The sequence below is a fragment of the Micromonas pusilla genome (genome assembly GCF_000151265.4).
Source record: "Micromonas pusilla CCMP1545 genomic scaffold MICPUCscaffold_3, whole genome shotgun sequence".
Lineage (NCBI taxonomy): Eukaryota > Viridiplantae > Chlorophyta > Mamiellophyceae > Mamiellales > Mamiellaceae > Micromonas > Micromonas pusilla.
The window spans coordinates 1,946,096-1,955,421 of record NW_003315884.1 but is presented as its reverse complement, the minus strand read 5'-3'; the positions used below and the strand labels follow the sequence as shown (position 1 = coordinate 1,955,421).

Below are 9,326 nucleotides of genomic sequence, written 5' to 3'. Positions count from 1 at the left end.
TTATCATAAGGTATCATCCGGGGGCGGCGGGGGCGGGGACCCGCGCAACGGCCGACGCGTCAGCGTCGGCCGCGCGACATCCCTCTCCGCGGACCCCGGCGGGAGTTCGCTCTGCGCGAACGACGTCAGCGGCGTCGCGCGGCGCGCGGCGACTCTCGGCGCGCCGCCGTTGACCGCCTTGGCGACTTGGTCCGCCATCCGCGCCTGCGCCTGCTCGAGATGGCCGAGAATGGAGCGCTGCGAGCGCTCTTGGAACATCCTCTGGGCCTCGGACATCTGAGAGAGGATGCGCGTGATGCTGCCGACTTGCGTCGCGAGGTCGCCGACGGACTTCTCGAGCTTGTCGAGCTCGACGCCGCCGCCGCCGCCGCCGCCGCCGCCGCCGCCGCCGGACGCGAGGACGACGCCGCCGCCCCTCGCGCCGCCGCCTGAACCGCCGCCCGCGCCCATCGCCGCGAGCCCGCTGCGAAGTTCCGAGCGAAGCTCCTCGATGCTCCGGCTCGCGCTCGACGCCGCGGACTCCGCCGCGATGGCCGCGTTCCTCGCGCTGCTGATGCTCCGCGCGGCGTCCGGGATTATTGCCGCGCCGCCGCCGCCGCCGCCGTCGCCAAACGGTGGCGTCATCAGATTCGCCGCGCCGGACGCCCTGGGGCCCTCGAAGTTCATTCCCCCGCGCATGCTCGCCTCCCGCGACGGCGCCGCGCTGCCGGACCGCACGCTCGCGGGCGCGGGGGTCATGAACTTCAGACCCTCGATCAAACCCTCCCCTTTCAGCGTCGAGATCGGCCCGCCCGTGAGCAACGCGTCCATCTTCTGGTGCAGCGAGTACAGCGACTGCCCCGTGCGGTGGTGCAGCACGTCGATCGCGCGCGCGGCGTAGTTGGTCGGGTCGAACCTTCGGATCTGCGACGAGAACACGCCCACGGTGCCCGCCTCGGTCGCGATGGCTTGCTGCTCGATGCGCGTCCGGCGGCCGCGGAACAGCCGCTGGATGTAGGACGCCGCGTTGAGCTTCTCCGTCCACGCCTTGCTCGCCTTTTCGCCCTGTCGCACGATTCCCTTCCCGTCCTCGCCGTATATCATCTTCAGCTTCCTGAGGTAAAACTCCGGGCGCTCGTCCATCGCGGAGGATAAATCCGCGCGCACGCCTTTGTCGCGCAGTTCTTTGTACGCCGCGCAGTACGCCATCGTCTCGTCGAAAAACACGCGCTTCACGGACAGCTTATAAAAGTGCGCCTTCATGTCCGGGAAGTAGTTCAGCGAATTCATCAAAACCTCGCGATCGAACGAGTACAGATCCACGAACGTGACCGCGTGCGCGCTGTACGCCACCTTGCCCTCTTTGTACAGGCACTCGACGCAAAACACGGACCCGGTCGTCATGATCTTTTGGCGACAGATCGCGACGCCTTTCCGTACCATGAACATGCGGTCGCACCAATCCCCGGGCACTAAGATCTTCTCCTGCGGCGGGAACGTCTGCTCCCTGACGCTCATCGTGAGCTGAATCACGAGCGCCTCCGGGCACTCCTTGAAGAAGTCCACCTTCGAGATCCACGTGTTCATCTGCATCGTGATCTCCCCCCTGAGCGCCGGCGAGAGCTGCGTGAGGAGGTTCGTGTGCTCCTCCACCTGCGAGTGCGACAGCCGATACTTGAAATACTCCCTCAGACGCACTCTGAGCTCTTGCTTGATGTTCCCCTCCGCGACGAACGCGTTGAGCTCGCCCATGAGCTGATAGAACCGGTTCACCTTTTGATTCCGCGTCTGAATCACGTTGGACACGGCGCCGATGATGTACCCGTAAATGAACGCCCCGATGAGCATCGCGATGGAAACAAACACCCTCTCCGTCGTCGTGCTCGGCACGATGTCGCCGTACCCTATCGTGCTCATCGTCATCGCGGACCAGTACAGCGCGGCGACGTACAGCTCGACGTACGGCACGATGCCGCGCGGGTCTTGGCCCTCGCTGAGCCTTCCGCTGACTAAGTACGAGTTGAAACTCGTGTAATGGAGCCAGCTAAAGTCGCTGTCTTCAATGTCCGCGACCATGCCGAACGCGCACGCCATCCAGTGCGAGGACATCACCGCGAGGAGCGCGAACTTGAAGAGCTCGAGGAGGGAGTAGTCGATCGTGTACAAGACTTCGATCCTCTGGAAGATTCGTCCGGCGCGGAGCACGCGCAGGAGCTTCATGAGCCGCAGGAGACGTAAGATGCGCAGAATTTTCAAGTTGGACACCGAGGAGTTATCCGACAGGAGCGAGATCAGGTCGTACGGCAGCACGGACACGACGTCTATGGGGAACCACCCCTTGAGGTACATCCGAATGATCGTCCCGTGGTGGAAGATGAGCTGCCCGTCCACCGGGTTCGGGACGGCGACGAAAAAGTTCAAGACGATGTCGCAGACGAACAGAAAGTCCACGCATCGGTTGATGAAGAACAGGGCGTTCAGTTTCGTGGGGAGGAACGCGACCTCGACCGGGGTCACGATGGACGTGAACATGAGCAGGACCATCATGACCACGTCCCAGTGCCGCATGTACCACGCGCGCGGGGAGATGATGTACTTCCCTTTCTCGCGGAACAGCGGGTGGTTCTTCATCCGGTCCTCGTGTCTCTTCTCCTTCTCCAGCGCGGTCAGCGAGTCCGTGGACGCGTTGCGGGAGCCGCCGCCGTACTTGACGCGTCGCTGGTCGTCCGTGAGCTCGTGGCCAAACTTTCTCGAGAGAGAATCTCGTTCTAAATTAGACGAGGAATCGCGCCCCCCCCCGGATCCCGACGGCCCGGGCATCGCGACCTGGCCGGGGAGGGTGATCTCGCCGTCGCTCACGGCGCCGCCGAAGCCGTCGTCGAACTGATTCAGGAGGGAGACGAAGCGAGGGACGAAGCGAGCGTCAGATTAGCGTGGATTTTGTTCGTTATCGTGAAGAGTTGTAGGCAGGCCGTGTCCTTGCCGTTGGAACTGAATGTTGTGCGGGGGGGGGGGCGTCGCGGTCGACCGAGGAAAGGCACGCACCCGCCCGTCGCTGTCGCTGTCCGACTCCATCGCGTATTTATCGCGGTTGGACGGCATCGCGATCGCTCAACCCCGTCTAGGGACCGTCGGAATCCCGCGCGCGCGAGGGATTCTCGTTAGATAATTTTAATTGCAGCGACGAGCGACGAGAGCGAAGCGTCGATTCCGGAATCGCGCGCCGAGGTCGCGGCGTCCTCCAGCTCGCGGTCACGCCGCCGCGCCGCGCCGCGGTCGTCCTCCCGCGTTCGCGCGCGCCCCGGGAAGATATTACGCGGTGCGTCTCCGTGCGCGCGCGTCGCCCGCGTGGGGCGTTTTGCCGCGCGTCCGACGGCATGCACGCTTTTCTACCTGCAGAGACACCTGCCGTCAGCAACAACGAACAATGACTCGTCGCGAGTGTTCGCGAGTTCACGAAATCGCGGGCTTCGGCGCGCGGCACAGCCCCCCGCACGGCACGGCAGCCGCGCGGCACCCCCGCCAGGTCGGGCGCGAACGAACGCGACGATCTTCTCGCCGCGATGACCGGCGTCGGCGCGTTCATCGGCGGCAAGTGGGAGCCGAACGCGGTCGTGACCGTGGAGAAGGGCGCGCACGTGCCGTTCCACCCGACGCTCGACGACGTCAGCGATCAGACAAAGGCGGCGTTCAGCGCGGTCGCCGCCGCGCGCGTCGCCGCGAAGCTCGAGAAGAAGGCGAAACCGATGGAGTTCCAGGCGAAGCTCGAGGCCGCGGCGCAGCTCGCGCTGGACGCGGAGGCGCACGAGGCGAGGGCGCGGCTGCGGAAGAAGAAGCGCGCGCGGGACAAGTCGCCGAGGCGAAGGAGGAGGAAGAAAAAGCGGAGGAGGGACGATTCCTCGAGCGACGACGACTCGAGCGACAGCGACTCGTCGTCGTCGTCGTCGTCGTCCTCGAGCTCGTCCTCGAGCTCGTCGTCGGAGGAGAGGAGGAGACGGAAGAAGAAGAGGAAGAAGTCCAAGAAGTCCAAGAAGTCGCGGCGCTCGTCCTCGTCGTAGCTGCGTGAGATAGCCCGTAGTCGTAGCGCGTCGCGTCGATGTCATTTACGATGTGAAGACGAGATCTGAGAAAGTTATTCCCTCCAAACGACGCCGCGCCTCCGCGCAACCCCCACGACGCGCGCCGTCCGTCATGGGGCGAAAGAAGAAAGGCGGCGGCGACGGCGCGCCAAATCCCGCCTCCGCGGACGCGGAGTGGGAGGACGAACTCACGGCGCTGCAGGCCATCTACGAGGACGACTTCGCGTTCGACGAGCGCGAGCGAAGGCAGTTTCGCATCGTCGTGACGCCGCCGTCGGACGCGTCGCCGCCGTCGAGCCCCGCGCGCGCATCGCCCGCGTCGCTCCTCGCGACGACGACGACGACATGCGAGAAGAGCGCCGTCCGCGCGGTCATGGTCGTGAAGCACGCGCACGGGTACCCGAGGAAACCGCCCGTCGTGAGCCTCGACGCGGAGGAGAGCGTCGGGATCTCGCCGAGCGCGTTGCGCGCGCTGGAGCGCGCGCTCGCGGCGCAAGCGAACGACCTCGCGCGCGAGGGCGAAGTCATGGTGTTCAACCTCGCGGAGGCGCTGCGAGAGCGACTCGCGAGCGCGATTGAGGACGAGAGCAGCCTGTGGGACGCGATGATGCACCGCGAGACGGACGCGCGGCCGGCGCCGCCGCCGGCGAACGCGTCGGCGGGGGCGGCGGCGGCGGCGGCGACGCCCGCAGCGCTCGAACGCGAAGACGACGACGACGACGACGACGACGACGACGACGTCGAGGCGTACGGCGAGGCGTTCGACGACGACGACGACGACGACTGGGAAGAAGTCGCCGCGGCCGCCGCGACCGCCGCGTTGGGCGGCGACGGCGGCGGCGGCGGCGGCGGCGGGCTCGGCGGGCTCCCGCGCGTCGCCGCGCCGCGGGCGCGTCGGACGCGGTCGACGAAGACGACGAGGACGACGCCCGCGCCCGCGGGGGACGTCGACGTCGACGTCGACGAGCGCGCGGCGCCCGGCGCGACGACGACGACGACGACGACGACGACGTTGAAGAAGAGTAAGAGCGTCCCGGTCGAGCGGACGAGACCGTCCGCGCCCGCGGTGTCGCCCGGCCGAGGCGCGAAGAGCGACGCGTCGTCCGAGAGCGAAGAGAGCCAGATGGAGGAGAGCGACTCGAGCGACTCGGGCGACTCTTCGGGGTCCGAGTCGGCGGAGGACTCGCAGGACGCGAGGGACTGGCTCGCGATGGACGCCGCGTCCGCGTCCGACGGACGTCGTCGAGGCGCGCGCGAGGCTGCGTTCTCTTCCTCCGTCGGCGGGTCGTCCTCCGACCTCGTCGACTCGCTCGTTCGCGGGCTCTCGTTCTTGGGCAGCGCCGTGCACTCGTTCGGCGACGCGAGAGATGAGGAAGACGACGACGACGACGACGACGACGGATGGATGCGCGACGACGACGGCGACGACGACGCCGACGTCGTCGGCGGACGAAAGAAAAAGGGCGGCGTCCCCGGACGGAGGCGCGAGCAGATGCTCCACCTCCTCGTCGGCCACCTCCTCTCGCTGCTGTGCGAACGCGACGGCCCGCTGCCTCACGCGCTTCCCGCGCTCGCGGCGCAGTTACGCGCGTGCGGCGTCATCCCGCGGTGGCTGCGCGAGGTGCTTCTGCACCGTCCGCGGCATTTTCACCGCGCGTTCAGGAGGGCGTTCGACGCGGAGGATCGCGCGGCGGCCGCGAGCGTGGACGCGGCGAATCCGGCGTTCGCGTGGGCGGCGTCGAAATTTTGGCTCGGGGGAGAGAACGTCAACGTTAATAACGTCAACGTCAACGCGGCGACGAAGCGCGTCGTCGGAGCGCCCGCCGGGGCTGGGTTCGCCGCGCCGCCGCCGTCGAGCCCCGGGAAGAGTCGGCTGTCCTCCGTCGTCGCGGCGGCGGCGGACCGCGCGGGCGGGGCGGGCGGGTCGCGACCGACCGACCAACCCCAGCCCGCGCTGCCGCCGTCTCGGTACGCGCTCGACTTTCAAGAGATTCGACAGCTCGGCCGCGGCGCGTTCGGAAGGGTCGTGCTCGCGGTGAATCGTCTCGACGGGCGCGAGTACGCGATCAAAAAAGTGCGCATGGCGACGCGGGGCGGGAACCCGGTCTCTCCCGCGGCCGCGGCGAGGGTGCTGCGAGAGGTGGCGACGCTCTCGAGGCTCGAGCACGACGCGGTGGTGCGGTACAACCAGGCGTGGATGGAGGAGGCGAGCGAACCCGTCGCCGGCGCGCGGCGGAAGAACCGCGACCGCGGCGGTCGCGCGCTCAGTGTTGACAGCGGCGGCGGGACGTCCACGGACGAGGCCGCGGCGTGGGGTGTCACGGAGACGACGGACGGGGACGGGGGGACGACGACGACGACGACGATGACGACCCCGGGCGGGTCGCGGCATCTCTCGCGGTCGGCGGCGGCGGCGGGCGCCGGAGGCGGCGAGTCGGCGTCCGCGACGACGCGAGTGATGTGGCTCCACATTCAGATGGAATACTGCACGCGGACGCTGCGCGACGTCTTAGACCGCGAGGCGGCGACGAACGCGCCGATCGACGAGGAGCGCGCGTGGGCGTGGGGACGGCAGATCTTAGAAGGCCTCGCGCACATCCACGCGCAGGGGATCGCGCACCGGGATCTCAAGCCTGGCAACATTTTCGTGGACGCGCGCGGGAGGTTAAAAATCGGCGACTTCGGGCTCGCGAAGTTCGACGCCGGGAAAGGCGACAACGACGACGAGGACGACGCTGACGAGGACGACGACGACGGTAAGGTTAGCGGCGAGGACGGCGTCGACGTCGACGACGCGGACGCCACGGGCGCGGTCGGGACGTATCTGTACACCGCCCCGGAGGTGGACGCGGGTTCGTTCCGGCGGAGCGGCAAGGTTGACCTCTTCAGCGCGGGCGTGGTGTTTTACGAGATGTTACGGCGGTTCTCGACCGGGATGGAGCGCGCGGTGGAGTTAAACGCGCTTCGCGCGCCGCCAGTGCCGGGGAAGAGCGGCAAGGAGCGTCTGCCCGCGGACTTCCGGGCGAAATACCCGGCGCAGAGCGCCCTGGTCACCGCGTTGCTGTCGCCGGATCCGAACGAGCGCCCGTCCGCGACGGAGGTTCTCAAGAGCGGGTTCCTTCCCCCGAAAGGCGGCGACGAGGCCCTGGAGGAAGTCTTGACCGCGGTCGAGAAAGGCGGCGCGGAGCACGACCGCGTCGTCGAGCGGCTGCTCGGCGACGGCAGCGCGGGCGCGCGCGTCGCCGCGAGGGCGGCGGCGGCGGAGAGAGGCGCGCCGGAAGCCGTCGACGGCGCCGCCGGCGAGAAGATGCTCGCGACGCTCCGCGCGGCGTTTCGAAGGCACGGCGCGTCGCCGCTGTCGTCGCGCGTGGTGTCGTGGGCGCGCGAGGGCGGCGGCGGCGGCGGCGGCGGCGGCGCGGCGGCGGGGGAGGAAGGGCACCGTCTCCTGACGCGATCGGGCGCGCTCGTCGTCTTGCGACGCGATTTACGCTCCGCGATCGTGCGGCAGGTCGCCGCGGAGGAAGCGACGTCGCTGCGCGCGTGCTGCGTCGGGATCACGTTCCGGTCCGGCGGGGGCGGCGGCGGGGAGAAGCCCGCGGGTCCCGACGGCGAGGGTAAAGTAAACGGCGGCCGCGGCGGACTCCCGCGCGAGCACGTCCAAGCCGACTTCGACGTCATCGCCCCGAAGGACGGCGCGGACCCTTCGATCGCGGAGGCGGAATGCGTGAAATGCGTCTGGGACGCGCTCGTCGAGCGCGGCCTCGAACCCAAGGTGACGCTGAACCATCGCAAGGTGCTCGCATCCGGGTGGGTCAAGACGGGGGTGCCTCCGGAGGCGAGGGCGCGCGTCGCCGCGATGCTGCGTCGATACGCCGCCGCCGCGGAGCCCGCGGAGACGCCGAGGGTCGTCGCGGGGCTGGCGTCCGTCGGGAAGCAGACCCCCGCGGTCGCGGCGAAGGTGGCGTCGCTGCACGCGCTCGCGTCGGACGACGCGCGCGCGGCGGTGGAGTACCTCCGAGACGCGTGGTCGGACGCGGAGGGCGCCGCCGCGATGGCGAACGCGTTGCGGCACGTCGGCGACGTCGCGACGCACCTCGGCTCCATGGGCGTCCCGGCCCACGCGATCGCGTTGGCACCGTTTTTGCCTCCCCCGGAGAGCTACCACGCCGGCGCGTACTTCGAGATCACGGTCCGGTCGACGGGGAAGCGCGTCTGCGTCGCCGCGGGCGGGAGGTACGACGGATGGATGCAAGCCGCGTGGACGGCGCGCGGCGCGGGCGCGGCCGCCGGCGCGCCCGCGCCCGGCGGCTGCGGCGTCTCCGTCGCCGTGCGCAAAGCTGCGACGCTCGCCGCGGCGGCCGTCGGCGGCAGCGCGGGCGGTTCGGCTTCGTCCTCGTCCTCCGCGGCCGCGACGGACGTGCTCGTGTGCGCGCGAGGAGGCGGCGGGTTACTCCACGAGCGCCTCGCGCTCGCGAGCGATTTGTGGCGCGTCGGCGTGAGAGCGGAGACGACGCCTTCCCCCTCGCCGAGCGCGACGGAGCAGTACCAGCACGCGAACGCCAGAGGCGCGCGGTGGATGGTCACGATCGATCACTCGCTGTTGATCGCGGGCGAGCGCGTGCGCGTGAAGTCGTTGACCGGGGGCGGGGGGTTCGGAAGAGGCGCGGAGAGGGACGTCCCGAGGGACGAAGTCGTCGAGGTGCTGCGCGGGGCGCTGTCGAAGACGCGCCGGCGGGAGGAGTGATGAAGAGCGTTCGGTCGCTCGTTCGTAGATGATTGCAATCGCCACGCGAGCGTTATGATACAGTACACGTAGTCGTCGTTCCTCTGCGCTTCCTTCTTGAGCTTCTTCTCGAGCCTCTTCTACTGCCAAACAGACGGGTTAACAGGAAAGCATTTACAGGTAACTTATCGCTGATTTCCGGTCGCTTCGCGCTCGCGGCGGAGGGCACTCTTCGAGACGCGCGCGCGCGAGCACGCGTGAATGAGCCCGTCGCGCGCGGCGACCGCGGCACTCGTTCTCACGACCATCGGCACCGCCGCGGGGATCGCGTACATTCACTACGACCAGTCCGCGGAGCGACAGGTGCGCGCGTCGTTCGATCGATCTGTCGTCCGCGCCTCGCGTCCCCTCATCAGTCCAGATCGTCGTTCCGGCAGACGACCACACTCACACTCGCCCCTGCTCCCCCCATCCCATCCACAGCGGCTTCACGAGGGCGTCATCCGCGACGAGGAGCTCTTGAAGAGAAAAGAAGCGCAGATCAG

At 68.7% G+C, this 9,326-nt stretch overlaps 3 protein-coding genes across 3 annotated transcripts; 2 read left to right on the top strand and 1 right to left on the bottom strand.

The window, feature by feature from the left end:
• Window positions 1–3: 3 nt before the first annotated feature.
• MICPUCDRAFT_56867 (voltage-gated ion channel superfamily) lies at window positions 4–3,329 on the bottom strand (the record flags this gene model as incomplete). The annotated part of the gene is made up of 2 exons (XM_003057034.1): window positions 3,025–3,329; window positions 4–2,862 (listed from the first exon to the last, which is right to left on the bottom strand). Exons 1-2 carry the CDS (start codon window positions 3,052–3,054, stop codon window positions 4–6), a joined length of 2,889 nt encoding a protein of 962 aa, XP_003057080.1. The 5' UTR covers window positions 3,055–3,329.
• A 213-nt stretch (window positions 3,330–3,542) lies between these two features.
• MICPUCDRAFT_56866 (uncharacterized protein) lies at window positions 3,543–4,037 on the top strand (the record flags this gene model as incomplete). Its single annotated transcript, XM_003057510.1, has 1 exon — window positions 3,543–4,037. One exon carries the CDS (start codon window positions 3,543–3,545, stop codon window positions 4,035–4,037), a length of 495 nt encoding a protein of 164 aa, XP_003057556.1.
• Window positions 4,038–4,170: 133 nt separating this feature from the next.
• Window positions 4,171–8,802, top strand: MICPUCDRAFT_56865 (uncharacterized protein; the record flags this gene model as incomplete). The annotated part of the gene is made up of 1 exon (XM_003057509.1): window positions 4,171–8,802. One exon carries the CDS (start codon window positions 4,171–4,173, stop codon window positions 8,800–8,802), a length of 4,632 nt encoding a protein of 1,543 aa, XP_003057555.1.
• Between the last annotated feature and the right edge of the window lie 524 nt (window positions 8,803–9,326).